This window comes from Schistocerca gregaria, chromosome 2, assembly GCF_023897955.1.
Source record: "Schistocerca gregaria isolate iqSchGreg1 chromosome 2, iqSchGreg1.2, whole genome shotgun sequence".
Taxonomy (NCBI): domain Eukaryota; kingdom Metazoa; phylum Arthropoda; class Insecta; order Orthoptera; family Acrididae; genus Schistocerca; species Schistocerca gregaria.
This window is the reverse complement of record NC_064921.1, coordinates 699,227,437-699,245,379: the sequence shown is the minus strand read 5'-3', so window position 1 is coordinate 699,245,379 and position 17,943 is coordinate 699,227,437. Positions and strand designations below refer to the sequence as shown.

General features: G+C 37.3%; 1 protein-coding gene across 1 annotated transcript in view; it reads left to right on the top strand.

Annotated features, from left to right (window-relative positions):
- LOC126334788 (DNA polymerase nu-like) overlaps positions 1–17,943 on the top strand; it is a 451,725-nt gene that overhangs the window by 391,616 nt on the left and 42,166 nt on the right. The window contains exon 14 of the mRNA XM_049997409.1: positions 4,875–5,045. Within this exon, the coding sequence (XP_049853366.1) occupies positions 4,875–5,045 (171 nt within the window). The remainder of the gene's footprint in view (positions 1–4,874; positions 5,046–17,943) is intronic.

Sequence of the window (17,943 nt, the reverse complement as noted above, 5' to 3'; positions counted from 1 at the left end):
TGGCCTCCTCTGTGTCATCTTCTGTTTTGGTGCCTCTATGTTATGAATAGATGATTTCAATCTGCTTACTTCTCAGGATTTTAGTCAGATCATTTGGCAAAATTTTACTTTGAAATTCATTTAATGCTTCTTGCATCACAATGCTCATGCTCATTTTGGCCCCATTCAGCTTCTATTTGTTTACCAGACTTTCACTTTGCTTAAGACAGAGATAAAACTCTCTTTGTTTTCATAGCAGGTTTCTAACATTGCTATTGAGCCATCTTTTCCATTGCTCATGACCTTGATGGAACAAAATTGTCTAAGGCATACTGTACAATGCTTCTGAATTTTATACTTTTGTACTCCACATCTTCATCCTCAGAACTAAAAGACTAATTTGATGACTTAGATACTGTGCAGTTAATGTTCTGCCACTCTTGTTAACTGAAAAATATTCCTACCTTTACAAAATTTCTTGCAATACTTTTAATCATTGATGCTGTCACTGTCTTAAGATCACTTATTCCCTTCTCAAAGTTAACTGATATGAAAACTGTGGTTCTGTTAGTGAGAAGGGTATCCAAGACATAGCCCTCATCCATCAATTCCTTAACTATCTGCATGAACAAATTTTCACACAAAAATTCAGAACATTCTCCCACAAATAAATAATTTTGCACAAATACTTTCTTTGGGAATCAGTTTTAACTGTATGACTCTTCTGTCCTATAGCTGACAAGTTAAAATCTATCTCTATTACAATATCGTGATCAATAAACTTACTCATAATGTTCTCTGTGTAGTATCTGTTATGTCTGAAGTTCTCTGGGAGTTTACCATGGGTGCAATTTACTAATTATACATTTATATTGTCTTTTTCCAATCCAAATCAGCAAAAGTCTCCTTGAGGGTAATGTTGCTGTTCTGTCCTTGATTTCAGCAGACATTTTATCATTGCCCGTAAGGAGTGGTACCTCTAACCTTATACTCTGCTACCCAAGGAGCCACTTCCTTTGTGTAGTGCACTCAACTCTGATTATGATACTGCAAATGGTGAGCCATGCTTCCACTTCATGTCCAATGCTAGCTGCCTTCACCAGTCCATCCAGTCATCTAAAGGCACTGAGAATCACCTCAGAACCCAGGCAGCAAGTGTTGTTTGTACAAATGTGAGTGGCTGTCTGCAGCCTGTTGCTCCCAGTATATTCAATAGCTGCCAGCAGAGACTCCTCCACATCTCAGATGAGACCTGCCAGCAAACATACCAAGTGCACCTATGCATTCTTTCCCAGTCTGCTTGCTCTTTATGTGGAGGGGCTCCATTACTGAACTAATGTTGGAACTACCAATAACCAACAAGTTAACACTCTGTGACTGTCCAGACTGGGCAGGAAAATTGGTCAGTAACTCAACAGATGAGGCATCCTGTGCTGGCTGAAATGTATTATCAGTACTTGGTAACACGTAGTATCTGTTACTAAAGCATAAGTAAGCAGCCATGCAGCCAGTTACCACTTCTGTCTTTCATCCAGAGATGCATAAACCCACCACAGTTTTCCACTCACCCTCAACTGAGGACAAATTGTTCAGCTGTTGTGCATGTGGAGATTCAGTGACATTGAGATTTCCAGGGGACTCCAATGGCAGCAGAGATGTTACAGTTTTCACCATCTAGGCCCCAACATCACTGCTGCTTTGGACAACAACCTGAAGTCTGTTGACCTCGACCACCACAGCTTCTAACCATTTATGGACAGCAGCCAATGCTCCTTGTGTCTGCACACAATAAACACAGTCCTTAAGCATTTCCTAGAATGTAATAGTTATATAAAATTATAAATAAATTTACTAACCAATCAATCAGGGAATAACTGAGAAAGAAAAGACAGGCCACACGTGTGTCTGAAATAAAGTAAATAAAGGGATATTAGCTTTACAGCAAAGGAAAACTACACTAAAAAGTTAATCCATTCTACAGAAATGGCGGGAAAATATGCAGAATCTTGCTACAAAATAAGTAGCAAAACTAAAACTGCTCACTCTATTCAGATAGGAATACTACCAAATGAAACGATGTATACAGTGTGTGTACAAATGGTGAGCTGCTGCTGCTGAACTCTGGTCTGCTCTATGCCTGGAACTCTAAATACAGTCTAAGACAGAAATGACACACCATAAAGGAATCATCCAAATGGGACATATATCAGTATATGTGATGTACATGTACAGGTAAAACAAATGATTACATTTTCAGAGAAACTGGACAGTTCATTCAAAGAAAGAGATTCACAAATTGAGGCGGTCAGTGTTCCATTGGTCTACCTCGGGCTTGACATTGATTGAGAGTGTTGTTGGATGTTCTCCTAAGGGGTATTGTGCCAATTTCTATCCAATTGGCATGTTAGATTGTCAGTATCCCAAAATGGTTATTGGGTCTTGCTCATAACACTCCAGATGCTCTCAGTTGAGGAGAGATCCAGTGACCTAGTTGACCAAGGTAGGGTTTAGCTAGCATGAAGACAAGCAATAAAAACTCTCGCCATGTGCAAGCAGGCATTACCTCGCTGAAATGTGTGTCTGGGATGCCTTGTCGTGAAGTGCAACAGATGGGGCACAGACTATTATCAATGTATTCCTGTGCAGTAATGGTGCTGCAGATGACAACCAAAGAGGTCCTGCTATGAAAAGAAATGGCTCCTTAGACCATCAGTCATGGCTGTCGAGGTGTATAGCAGGCAACTGTCAGGTTGGTATTCCAACACTGTCCAAGACGTCTCCAGGCATGTCTTCACTGGTCATTAGGGCTCAGCTTGAAGTGAGACATTCCTGGAGATGGCCTAGACAGCTGTGGGATACTAACCTGACTATCACCTGCTATAAGACCTGACAGCCAGCAGTGATGGTCTGGGGTGCCATTTCTTTTCATAGCTGGACCCCTTTGGTTTATAATACCCAGCACCCTTGCTGCACAGTAGTACACTGGCAATATTTGATGGCCCATTTTGTTGCTCTTCATGGCAAGCCATCCTGGGCTCACATTTCGACAAGATAATGCCTGATGGTGCATGGTGAGAGTTTCTACTCCTTGTCTACATGCTAACCAAACCCTACCTTGGCCAATAAGGTTTCAGATCTCTCCCCAGCTGAGAATGATTGGAGCATTATGGGCAGGGTCCTCCTAGCAGCTCAGGACTTTGACAATCTAATGTGCTAGTTGGACAGAATTTGGCACAATATATCTCAGGAGGGCATTCAACATATCTGTCAAACAATTCCAAGCCAAATAACTGCTTGCAAAAGGGCCAGAGGTGGATCAATGTGTTATTGACTTCCTCTTGAATGAATCATCCAATTTTTCTGACATAATAATCATTTGTTTGCCTGTACATGTATCTACTGATTTACATCCCATTCAGTTAATTCCTTCAAGGTGCATCCTGGTTGTTTGTGTTTTTTAAGGGTATTTACTGTTTGCAGAGGTTGTAGGAATCAGTAAGCAAAGTGACACTAATATTTACAGTGGCAGGAAACTACACTACAAAGTTAACTCACTCTATAAAACAATTGTGGTGGGTATGAGCAATCTTTTTATATTTCTGCTTGTCAAGTTGGCTGTGTTACATTCAACACTTACTATGTCATTGTCCACAGAGATGCCTCAGAATTTGCTAGTTAATGACATTCTGTATTCAGTTGCACTGTATTTAGAGTGTGCAGCTTTTTTCACCCTTCTATATTATTTTCTTAATTTACAGAGTGTTCAGACACTTAATGTACCATACATTGTAATAATTGTGGTGACAGCAGTATTTTGCACCACCTCTTTAAGTATGCTTACTTCCAAACCTACATAGCACAGCTCGAAAGTTGAACAACCACTAAAATCTGTTCAACAATAACATGATGTTAGGGCTCAGAGTGTGTAAAACATTTGAAATGATACCATTTCTGTGTTACAAAACATTATCTAAAATTACCTTACACATTTCTAATGCATAACAAACACCGCAAAAATTGAAATAATGTCCTTGGAGAACATATCTGCAATCACTGATTTTCAAACAGATTTATTATTCATCTTGATTGCATTTATTTTTCAGCAGTCATTTAAAAAATTCTTGCCATCAAAGTAGATAATACATCTGATTGCAAAAGAAACACGTCACTGAGGCTAGGTAACCAATATTTATTGGGTGATTCACAACAATTTTATATTTAATTTTTCATGTACAGTCCTGCAACAATTCTGCTCTTACTGTCTCTTTTCTTCCCAGTAGGGTAGAGTTGTGAATGACTATAAGCAAGGAAAAATAATTAGTTCAGTTTATGTATTGATATCTCACCTTGTGTGATTCATTTAGAGAGCACGAAATTGTCCAGTCCTGGCTCTCAATAGAAAATTTCTGTAGCCCATATATCCTGTCTCTTTTATAACATTCAGTAGCAGTGAGCAATTGTTTTCCCACAGCGGCATCACCACGTTTCATGTTTAATTTTCTTGCTAGCGAACCAGATGAATTGGCACCTTTTCTAAATGTGGCAGGTTTTGAAAAAGTGTGATGCATCCATGTACTACACTTGCAGCAGGTATGTCTTCACTTCATAATTGACATTAACAGTGACTATGAGAATAATTTTTTATATGTTTCTGAAAGTGAATTATATTGTGTTGTACATCACTTGTATTTATCCTATCCACATGTTCTAATCATCAGTTCCTATTATAATGACTAACTGTATGCAAAGCATGGGCTTCTAAAGTTTAAAACTAATGTAGTTCCTATATTTATGTATAAAAGTTTAATTATAAGTTTACAGAAAATTTTTTAACTCATTTTGCTATTTTTGTCAATGGTAGCTACAATTTGTAACCTAATTAACTTTGTCAACAGCACATTTCCCAGCTATCAAAAGGTTTTCTAATGCAGTTGTAAAAGAATGTCAAGCAAAAGAATGCCTTCATACAATTACTGGCAGACACAGACTTTTCCCTAATATTAGTAGCAGCAACAGTGGATTAAAATCATTCACTGAGAGACAGGCAGTTAATTTTCTCATGCAAGGTGAGTCATACATCTATAATAACTTTTATGTATTATTTAGCAGTCAGCTACTGGAAAGATGTAGAAAAGTAAAATTATTTTATTCTTCTAACAAATAACAAAAAGTAGTACAACATAATGTAACTTATTAGCGAAATCTTTCTATACTAAGTGAAAGCAACTCCACTCATGATGGAAATATTTTAGTTCTGGTGCCAACAAGTAGGCCTTACCTCTTTGAAGATGTCCATCATGACACAGTCATGGCAGCAACTATTAAGTACAAGGAGCAACTAAAACAAGTAGAAAGATATATACAATCAGTAAACTAGATAAAAAGGCAGTAATGTTATATATTAATAAGAAACCTGAAACTTTTCGCACAAAACAGGAGCAATAGAGGAGCTATGGCTCAATTTTAAAAGACTGTTGACCATGCACTTGATAGATATGTAAACAATAGAACAGTTCATAATGGGAGGGACTCTCTTAGTGTACAGTCTTCATAAGGAACCTTCTAAAGAAACAGAGACTACAGCATTATAGGTGTAAAACAAAGCATAGGACTATAGATAGAGAGTTGCTGAATGAAACATGTTTCACTGTCAAGAGAGCAATGTTTGAAGCCTTCAATGACTATGTTAGGATAATATTGTTAAATGATCTTTCACAAAAGCCAAACAAATTCTGGTTATATGTAGAAGCTGTCAGTGGATCCAGAGTTAGCACCTAGTCATACACATATGAGACAGTAACTAAAATTGAGAGTAGCAAAGTAAAAGCAGAAATGATTAACTGCATTTCCAAATGCTTCTTTGCAAAGGAAAAACCAGGACAATTTAATCCTTTTACCATTGAAGTTTCAACTACATAAGAATGGATGAGGAAATGAGGTCATGACACTCAGCAATCAGTAAAATGACTAATGAGATGAGATTTAAAAGATGAGTGAAGTAAAAGTTAGTGGTGTTGAGAAACAGCTAAAATCATTGAAATTGAACAAACCTCCAGGGCCCAATGGCATCCCTATCAGATTCTATTCTGAATTTTCTGCTGAATTTGCATGATCTGGTTGCAATGATGGTGGATACCATGCCCAACAACTCACCATACCTTGTTTACTGCCAGATCTCTGTAGACATTCTACAAGTGCCTATAAATATTTACAATGCACTGGTTTTCCACCAAAAGAAACTCACTGAGAGTTCTCTGCTTGGAAAGCACCTCCATTACAGACACAATTTTGAATGTTACGTATAGCACCTCTGTTACAGACACATTTTGAATGTTATGCAAAGCACCACTACCTATTAGAACGTTATGAAAATGTAGAGACTGTAGAGGGAATATTCCATGATGCCCCAAAACAAATTCCACATTTTTTCTACTGAAATTGATAAAAAAAAAATGTGTTGTATTACTCACTGAACATCCCTCATATATCCACAATATTCCCCAGAGAGCCAAACATGGTGAATCAGTACTACCTGCAGATGACAGTAACATTTTAATCAGCAATGCATCTCCAAGTGTGCCAACTGACAAAGCTCAAGAAGTACGCATGTACGTATGCAGGTAGACAGAAAACAACAAATTGTTCTTAACTGTAAAAAAACCAACAGCATTAGTTTTCAGTTAAGCAGAAAAACCAACAGTCACTCTTTAAAAGTGAAAGATGAGCTCATAGAATGTGTATCAAGAACAATATTTCTAGGGGTGCATGTTGACACACAACTAACATGGATAGAGAATACTACAGTCCTCAGGTAGTGAATAGCTTCAACATGCTATGCACTTAGAATAATAAATTCAGTGTGTAGTGACTCATGCACTAGAACATATATTTTGCATATGTTCATTCTATAATTAGTTACAGGTTAATGTTTCAGGGAACAAATGAGCAGAATATACATATAATCTTTAAACTGTAAAAAAAAGGGCTATATGAGCCATGACAAAAAATAGCAAGAGAACTCATTACACTGAGTTGTTTAAATGTGTGGAAATCTTAAGTGTTCCATGTGAATACAATTTGCAAACAATGATTCACATAAAGAAAGACATTCGCCAGTATCTGAGAAACAAGTCTCTACATGAAAATGAAACCAGATCCAGCCACCACTTACATCTTAGTAGGTTTTTTTAGGCTAGGCAGTAATTTGAGGTTCAATGATGAACCCTCACCAGTCAACACAAACAGCAAAAGTCAGACCACTTTTAGAGTGACGTTTTGAATATCAAAATTTTATCAGTAAATTGTCGAAATATTCATTACAGAGTTCCAAAATTTACTGTCCTCCAGGGAAGCTTATCACACTCAAATTATTCTCATGACCAAGAGCTAGCCGAATCCCTAAGCAGAAAATTATGAAATGTTTAGTGAGTCATGTAACATATATAAGAAAAACAGATTAGATGCCATGAGGGGGGGGGAGAGCACTTACTGCATTTGACAAAAAATTTTTGTCTTTCGAGGTCAAAATTGATTCTGACTGTCTGACTGTGAAATTGCGTGGATGTATATAACAGCTCTATGTGAACTCTATTATTGGTTGTTTTTAGTCACCACCTAGTTCTGCTATGACAGTTTTATAGTTATTCAAAAAAGGTCTATGCTCAGTGTTGTGTGTCTCTAAAAAGATTGATGCATGAAGAACACAACAACTACCACTGTCATACCTTAGCAAAAGATCTTGATGACAACCTGAGAAAATTCTGGTCCCATGTAAAATCACTAAATGCATCAAAGGCTTTTATCCAGTCACTCATTGATCAGTCTGGTGTGTCAATGGAAGCTGACAAAATGAAAGCTGAAATTTTAAATTTCCCATTTAAAAAATTGTTTATGCAGGAGAACTGTACAAACATACCATCATTTGACCATCATATAGACCCCTATATGAAGGACATTGTAATAGGCACCCCTGGGATAGAGATGCAATTGAAAAAGTTGAAAACATGTAAGTTACCAATTCTGATGGAACCTAAGCAGTTTTACAAAGAGTACTCTACAACATTGGACCCTTACTTAGCTTGCATTTATCATGAATCTCTCACTAGCACAAAGTCTCAAGTGACTGAAAAAAGGAGCAGATAATTCCTGCACATAAGAAAGATAAAAGAACAGAGCCATAAAATCACAGACCAATATCATCAACATTGGTTTGTGGCAGAATTCTTGAACATATTCTCAGTTAAAATGTAATAAATTTTCTAGAGGCAGAAAAACTTCTGTCCACAAACCAGTATAGTTTTAGAAGGCACAGCTCATGCAAATTTCGGCTTGTCCTTTACTCAGATGATATCCTGAGGACGATGGATGAAGGGCAACAGGCAGATTCAATATTGCTAGGTTTCCTAAAAGCATTTGACATTGTGTCCCAGTGCTAATGGAGGTACTACTATATGTCTCAGATATAAGAGTGGCTCGAAGACTTTTTAAGTAATAGAAACCAGTACATTGTCCTCGATGGCAAGTGATCATAAGGGACAAAGGCATCATCAGGAGTGCCCCAGGAAACTGTCATAGAATCACTATTATTCTCTATACATATAAAGTATCTGACAGACAGGGTCAGCAGCAATCTGCAGCTTTTTGCTAATGATACTGTGCTGTATGGGAAGGTGTCACCATGTCACTGTAGAAGAATGCAAGATGACTTAGGTAAAATTTCTAGTTGGTGTGATGAACGACATTTGTTATTAATGTAGAAAAATGTAAGTTAATGCAGATGAGTAGGAAAAACAGTCCTGTAATGTTCAAATGTGGCATTAGTAGTAAGTTGTATGACACCATCATGGTGATTCAATACAGTTGTCATCTCAAAGACTCCTGAACATTTGTGTCTGTATAACAGCAATACTTAAAAGTATTCCTATTCCTGTATTATGATACTATGCATCTACTGAGATTTTACAGAATATTATAATATTCACTGGTGTGTCAGCAGTCACATGTAAATCTTGGTACCTAATTGAATCAGTATGATTAACTGTTGATCCACAATCCAAAAAATTGTGCACATTGCATGCATTATAAATTGCAAAGAACAAACATAAAAACATTTTTACTAGTATGAAATGTTAAATACAATGGCCTCCTTTCCCAAAAAAATTGCTAAGTGGTCCTAGAAATGCTTATTGGACATGTCTTTCTTTTTGTGTGACTCTTCTCTGAAAACAAAAAAAATATTTCTGTTTCCTCTAAATTTGTTAGAAACCAACCATTTTCTTCTAAATGCAATATGTTCAAGCTGTCTGTGACTTTCCTAAAAAGTGCTACTGATTCTTAAGGTGATTTGCTATCACCAGTGAATCATTCATCATATTGAAAGATAATAAAGAGAGAAACAGGAAAGCCATCAGAAAATAACAATAAAAGCTTAAGCCTAAAAATTAATAATGTTGTAATAGAAGATCCAATAATCATAGCAACACTTTCAACCAATATTTTACCAGCATCTGCCAACAACTTACACAGTGTAACAATAGTGATTCTCTGCAAGCACAAAAACTAGTTGAGAATAAACAAAAGTCACCCATTAACTCATGTTACCCTTATCTGGCAACTGAACAAGAGAAAAGAAAAATAATAGAGAAACTTTAAAAATAAAGCATCCACAAACATAAATGGCCTGTCAAATAAAATTTTGAAGCTAACAACTAGGGAAATTACTAAAGCCCTCTGTCACTTAGTGAACTCATGTCTCCAAAAAGGAAACTTCCCAGATAGAATGAAGATTACCATAGTACTACCACTATTCAGAAAAGGTGATCACATGTGCCCAGATAATTACAGACCAGTTAGCTTCCTTCCCATTTTGTCAAAGATCCTAGAAAGAATAATATTTGTTAGGTTGATGGCATTTTTTGATAAAAACTCTATCATAAATGTTAGATAGTTTGGGTTCCAGAAGGAAAAATCTATAGTGTCAGCTGCATTTGAACTTATTAATATAATCTCTGCAGGCCTAGATCAAGGGCAAATCCCCGTTGGTGTTTTTTGTGACTTATCTAAAGCTTTTGACCTTGTCAATCACCGCATATTAATAATGAAGCTACACCACTATGGAATTAGAGGAACTGCTCTTGATATCATAAAGTCATTTCTGCAGAACAGAAAACAAGCAGTGGAAGTGTCGCACAATCAAGGGAAACAGCTATCAGAACTACAATATATAAAACATGGGGTGCCACAGGGTTGTATTCTAGGACCCCTTCCTTTTCCTTGTATACATAAATGAGTTACCTTGTAACATAGACAGTGAATTGATACTCTTTGCAGATGACACAACAAGCATAACTGTGAGGGCGAGCTTACAGGAGACCATAAGTAAAAGTAATGAAACAGTTGAAATGATCACCCACTGGCTTGAAGTGAATAAGTTAATTCTCAATTATGAGAACAACAAGAAAAACAAGTGAACTAACAACTTTGCAAGAGCTAGATGAAAGAGTAGTAGAAAGTGCTAAATTTCTACGGATCACTGTGGACAGTTGCTTAGGAGGGAAAGACCATATTTCCAATATAAGCAATAAACTTAGCAGTGCTGTTTTTGCTCTGAGACAAATTAAGCCACTAATAACTGAAGATGATGTGCACATGGTGTATTTTTCATACTTCAAAGCTATAATGAGCTATGGTATAGAAATCTGGGGCCACTCAACTGAGGCAATTAAAATATTCAAATTACAAAAGAGAGCAATTAGAATAATAGGAAACAAGCATGGGATCATAAAGATAAATTCAACAAAAATGAAGATGTACACCACCACCACACCAGAAACACTCAGAAATTAAGAATTCTGCAGCATAACACTACTCAATATGAGAGAAGCAGTGGTTACATGGCAGTAAAGTTGTACAACTATTTACCACCACACATCACTAACACCAAATCGAAGGATAAGTTAAAACAGTCAATCAAACAACTGCTATTAGAAACCCCGTAATATTCAACCAGAGAATTTCTTTCAAACGAAAATAACTGAAACGAGCAAACATAGTATGCTAAAAGAAAAATGTACACCGGTATAGAGGAAAAGGAAAAGTAAAATGTGTTAACTTCTTAACAGCATTGTTTTATCTAAAGATTTTGTTTTTCTACAGTATTATTGCTGTTAATTTTTTTTATAAATGGAAACAAAATGGGATCTAGAATATGTATGTGCTAAGTGACTGTATTATTTTTTTATATATATATATAAAATGATGGACCCATAGCATAGAATTATTGCAATTAAATGTTCTGTAATTTAGGTACATAGATTATGTATGTATGCCTCATAAAATCCATTTCATTTACAGAATCTAAAATTTTGTAACTATGATGTTAATTTCCATAAATGTTGTGGTTAAAATTTATTAGTTATCTTAGCAAAACTATAGTTAGAATCAGTAAAAGTAATATATTTTATTGGAAAACTGACCAAGTAAAATTTACTTGGACTTACTCCATAAATGTACATCATAAGCTGCTAAATAAATAAATAAATTGAACATTATTTAGAAGTTCTGTCCTGTCTGACCCACATGCTTCATCTCACAGTTTTGAAATTTTATTTCTTAGACATCTGGACAGTGGAGTTACCAGAAATTACATTGAACAGATAAGTCCTTTAGAAAAGTGTTTTTGCAGTATGCATATGTACCATCAAATCCCTCCACTAATTACATTTTTATTGAAATGTTTAGTTATTTAATTTGTCATCTGACTATTTAATATAATGAGAAGCATTCCACTGTTTTTATAGAACTGCTCAATTCTTTTCTAGTTGAAAATTTCAGTTTTCATTCAGTTCCTCCATTATGGCTGTAGATCACTAGGTGAAAATTTTGAATAATTTAAGTGGGTCAGTCAGTTCTCTTCACAACCTGCAAATGTTATGAAGTCACTCATTATTATGTTTGTTTCTTCCATGTTTTTAGTTGTAATTAAATATGTTTACTCAGGACCAGAGTGTTTCAGGGATGTTAGAAGAAATTAGAATATGACATATGACTGTAAACTACCACAGCGTATGTGAGCTTTAGTAAAACAGGCATTTTACTACATCATCCTACTGTTACAATGACGTAGATTTTGGTCGCTGTTTGCATGGGGCTGGCTTCGACCAAGAATACCATTATAACGACTGGGAGAGGGGTGTGCTGACCCCACGCCCCTCCTATCCGCATCCTCCATGGAGGATGACTCGGTGGTCGGATGGTCGTGGTAGGCCACTCATGGCCTGAAGACAGAGTGCTTCATTAGTATGGTGTATTTACTACCTGACAATGCAACTATAATGAAGGACACCTGCAGCTATAATGAAAAGATTGATCAGTATAATAATAATTGATTTTAAGATATTAAGATCTCATCAATCCATAACCCACACCGATAAAATTGCATTGAGTCCACCTAAAAGTTTCACTGAACTTAAGCAGATGGACCATATCACTTCTTAGTGACCTGTGACTAAGGAACTGAAACTGTTTAACGTATTTAGGTTTTCTGTCATTAAGTTCCTTAGGTGAGGTAGTCATGCCTGATTTGGATAGAAACTGAGGTCTAAATATGCCAGTTTTCTTTTTCAATTTGAAGTTTGAACATACAAGGTCAGTTAAATTCAACAAAAACTTTTTTTGCAGAATATATCTTAAAATTAGTATTATGTGCCCATTTCTCCACAGGCCACAGGTGAAGTGAAAAATAGTGAAATTTCCTCAAATTAATGAGCATTGTATGGTGCTCCTCATTGTGGATATCATTCCTCTGAGACTTAAAATGGTACCCACCATTCAGCTGCTTAAAACATTTAGACAGGCTGTGGCCATTGTGGTACTTGATGCAATGCCTACAGCATAACACTACTCAATAAGAGAGAAGCAGTGGTTACATGGCAGTAAAGTTGTACAACTCTTTAGACTTAAAGGATTGTGTAAATATGGGAGGTCAACCACAAGGTTTGTATAAAGTGTTATGACTTCAAGTAGCATCGTTTGTTCTTTCAGGGTTGAAGAAAATGCCCAGTTATTGTTATTTTCATTGAAGCGCCTGTTGTGTAGCTACATTGCCCTTTCACAATTTTTGTGTAAACTGCAAAGAGAATTTCCTTTGACTGGCTTTTAAGTTGTAACTACATGCTGTACAGGATCAGGTCACTATTAGCAGCCATGTCATTGGCCTTAGACATAGCATACTCTAGCTCTGATATGAAGGAAGGGCATTTGTACTCTCCTGCATTGTTGGAAATCATATTGTAACTACCACTCTCCACATTCTCTTTGGCACAGCAAAACATTGAATCTGTTCCTGTTATTGTATTAGCAGTCACATTAGAATGATGTTCTGCCATTACCTAAGTAATATTTACAGTGTCTGTGAATAGGTTCATTTATGCATAAACAGTTTATAATTGTTGTTGTTGTGGTCTTCAGTCCTGAGACTGGTTTGATGCAGCTCTCCATGCTACCCTATCCTGTGCAAGCTTCTTCATCTCCCAGTACTTACTGCATCCTACAGCCTTCTGAATCTGCTTAGTGTATTCATCTCTTGGTCTCCCTCTAGGATTTTTACCCTCCACGCTGCCCTCCAATGCTAAATTTGTGTTCCCTTGATGACTTAGAACATGTCCCACCAACCACTCCCTTCTTCTTGTCAAGTTGTGCCACAAACTTCTCTTCTCCCCAATTCTTTTCAATACCTCCTCATTAGTTATGTGATCTACCCATCCAATCTTCAGCATTCTTCTGTAGCACCACATTTCAAAACTTCTATTCTCTTCTTGTCTAAACTATTTATCGTCCATGTTTCACTTCCATACATGGCTACACTCCATACAAGTACTTTCAGAAACGACTTCCTGACATTTAAATCTATACTCAATGTTAACAAATTTTTCTTCTACAGAAACACTTTCCTTGCCATTGCCAGTCTACATTTTATATCCTCTCTACTTTGACCATCATCAGTTATTTTACTTCCTAAATAGCAAAACTCCTTTACTACTTTAAGTGTCTCATTTCCTAATCTAATTCCCTCAGCATCACCCGATTTAATTTGACTACATTCCATTATCCTCGTTTTGCTTTATATCCTCTTTTCAAGACACTGTCCATTCTGTTCAACTGCTCTTCCAAGTCCTTTGCTGTCTCTGGCAGAATTACAATGTCATCAACGAACCTCAAAATTTTTATTTCTTCTCCATGGATTTTAATTCGTACTCCGAACTTTTCTTTTGTATCCTTTATTGCTTGCTCAATAAACAGATTGAATAACATCGGGGATAGGCTGCAACACTGTCTCACTCCCTTCCCAACCACTTCTTCCTTTTCATACCCCTCGAGTCGTATGACTGCCATCTGGTTTCTGTACAAATTGTAAAGAGCCTTTCGCTCCCTCTATTTTACCCCTGCCACCTTCAGAATTTGAAAGAGAATATTCCAATCAACATTGTCAAAAGCTTTCTCTAAGTCTACAAATGCCACAATCATAAATTTGCCTTTCCTTATTCTTTCTTCTAAGATAAGTAGTAAGGTCAGTATTGCCTCACATGTTCCAATATTTCTACGAAATCCAAACTGATCTTCCCCGAGGTCAGCTTCCACCAGTTTTTCCATTCGTCTGTAAAGAATTCGTGTTAGTATTTTGCAGCTGTGACTTATTACACTGAAATTCGGTAATTTTCATGCCTGAAGTCTGAGGGTTTTTCACCTGTCTCATACATCTTGCTCAAAAGATGGTAGAGTTTTGTCAGGACTGGCTTTCCAAAGGGCGTCAGCAGTTCTAATGGAATGTTGTCTACTCCCGGGGCCTTGTTTCGACTCAGGTCTTTCAGTGCTCTGTCAAACTCTTCACGCAGTACCGTATCTCCCATTTCATCTTCATCTACATCCTCTTCGATTTCCATAATATTGTCCTCAAGTACATCACCCTTGTATAGAGCCTCTATATACTCCTTCCACCTTTCTGCTTTCCCTTCTTTGCTTAGAACTGGATTTCCATCTGAGCTCTTGATATTCATACAAGTGGCTCTCTTTTCTCCAAAGGTCTCTTTAATTTTCCTGTAGGCAGTGTCTATCTTACCCCTAGTGAGATAAGCCTCTACATCCTTACATTTGTCCTCTAGCCATTCCTGCTTAGCCAGTTAACACTTCCTGTCAATCTCATTTTTGAGATGTTTGTATTCCTTTTTGCCTGCTTCATTTACTGCATTTTTATATTTTCCTCTCTCATCAATTAAATTCAATATTTCTTCTGTTACCCAAGGATTTCTACTAGCCCTCGTTTTTTTACCTACTTTATCCTCTGCTGCCTTCACTACTTCATCCCTCAGAGCTACCCATTCTTCTTCTGCTGTATTTCTTTCCCCCATTCCTGTCAATTGTTTCCTTATGCTCTCCCTGAAACTCTGTACAACCTCTGGTTCTTTCAGCTTATCCAGGTCCCATCTCCTTAAATTCCCACCTTTTTGCAGTTTCTTCAGTTTTAATCTACAGTTCATAAGCAATAAATTGTGGTCAGAGTCCACATCTGCCCCAGGAAATGTCTTACAATTTAAAACCTGGTTCCTAAATCTATGTCTTACCATTAAATAATCTACCTGATACCTTCTACTATCTCCAGGTTTCTTCCGTGCATACAACCTTCTTTTATGATTCTTGAATCAAGTGTTAGTTATGGTTAAGTTATGCTGTGTGCAAAATTCTACCAGACGGCTTCCTTTTTCATTTCTTACCCCCAATCCATATTCACCTACTATGTTTTCTTCTCTCCCTTTTCCTATTCTGGAATTCCAGTCACCCGTTGTTGTTGTTGTTGTCTTCAGTCCTGAGACTGGTTTGATGCAGCTCTCCATGCTACTCTATCCTGTGCAAGCTTCTTCATCTCTCAGTACCTACTGCAACCTACATCCTTATGAATTTGCCTAGTGTATTCATCTCTTGGTCTCCCTCTACGATTTTTACCCTCCACGCTGCCCTCCAATGCTAAATTTGTGATCACTTGATGCCTCAAAACATGTCCTACCAACTGATCTCTTCTTCTAGTCAAGTCGTGCCACAAACTTCTCTTCTCCCCAATCCTATTCAATACCTCCTCATTAGTTACATGATGTACCCATCTAATATTCAGGATTCTTCTGTAGCACCACATTTCGAAAGCTTCTATTCTCTTCTTGTCCAAACTTGTTATTGTCCATGTTTCACTTCCATACATGGCTGCACTAAAAACAAATACTTTCAGAAGCGACTTCCTGATACATAAATCTGTATTCGATGTTAACAAATTTCTCTTCTTCTGAAACGCTTTCCTTGCCATTGCCAGTCTACATTTTATATCCTCTCTACTTTTACCATCATCAGTTATTTTACTTCCTAAATAGCAAAACTCCTTTACTACTTTAAGTGTCTCATTTCCTAATCTAATTCCCTCAGCATCACCTGATTTAATTTGACTACATTCCATTATCCTCGTTTTGCTTTATATCCTCTTTTCAAGACACTGTCCATTCTGTTCAACTGCTCTTACAAGTCGTTTGCCGTCTCTGACAGAATTACAATGTCATCAGCGAACCTCAAAGTTTTTACTTCTTCTCCATGAATTTTAATACCTACTCCAAATTTTTCTTTTGTTTCCTTTACTGCTTGCTCAATATACAGATTGAATAACATCGGGGAGAGGCTACAACCCTGTCTCACTCCTTTCCCAACCACTGCTTCCCTTTCATGCCCCTCGACTCTAATAACTGCCATCTGGTTTCTGTACAAATTGTAAATAGCCTTTCGCTCCCTGTATTTTACCCCTGCCACCTTCAGAATTTGAAAGACAGTATTCCAATCAACATTGTCAAAAGCTTTCTCTAAGTCTACAAATGCTAGAAACGTAGGTTTGCCTCTTCTTAATCTTTCTTCTAAGATAAGTCGTAAGGTCAATATTGCCTCACATGTTCCAACATTTCTACGGAATCCAAACTGATCCTCCCCGAGGTCCGCATCTACCAGTTTTTCCAGTCACCCATGACTATTAAATTTTCGTCTCCCTTCACTACCTGAATAATTTCTTTTATCTCATCATACATTTCATCAATTTCTTCATCATCTGCAGAGCTAGTTGGTATATAAACTTGTACTACTGTAGCAGGCATGAGCTTCGTGTCTATCCTGCATTACCCCTATTTGATTTTGTATTTATAACTCTGTATTCACCTGACCAAAAGTCTTGTTCCTCCTGCCACCAAACTTCACTAATTCCCCCTATATCTAACTTTAACCTATCCATTTCCATTTTTAAATTTTCTAACCTACCTGCCCGATTATGGGATCTGACATTCCATGCTCTGATCTGTAGATGCCAGTTTTCTTTCTCCTGATAATGACGTCCTCCTGAGTAGTCCCTGTCCGGAGATCCGAACAGTAACATACAGTAAAGCTGCATGCCCTTGGGAAAAATTATGGCTGTAGTTTCCCCTTGCTTTCAGCCGTTCGCAGTACCAGCACAGCAAGGCCGTTTTGCTAAGTGTTAAAAGTCAAGATCAGTCAATCATCCAGACTGTTGCCCCTGCAGCTACTGAAAAGGCTGCTGCCCTCTTCAGGAACCACATAGTTGTCTGGCCTCTCAACAGAAACCTCTCCATTGTGGTTGCATCTACGGTACGGCCATCTGTATCGCAGAGGCACGCAAGCCTCCCCACCAATGGCAAGGTCCATGGTTCATGGATAATTATGATCAGGATAATCTGTTGAAAATCATACAGATGGCACATATACTCTCGTAGAACTTGTAATTGTGTCCAGGAATTGTGTAGCACATATTCTTTGGTCTTACTAATGATTTGTCTTGATTTTTCCCTTGACATCCTGAAAGGCCAGGAGACTATCTGTGAGTGCTCTGCATTCAAATCTTCTCAGTACTGCTCACCTGTCCCTTATCACAGA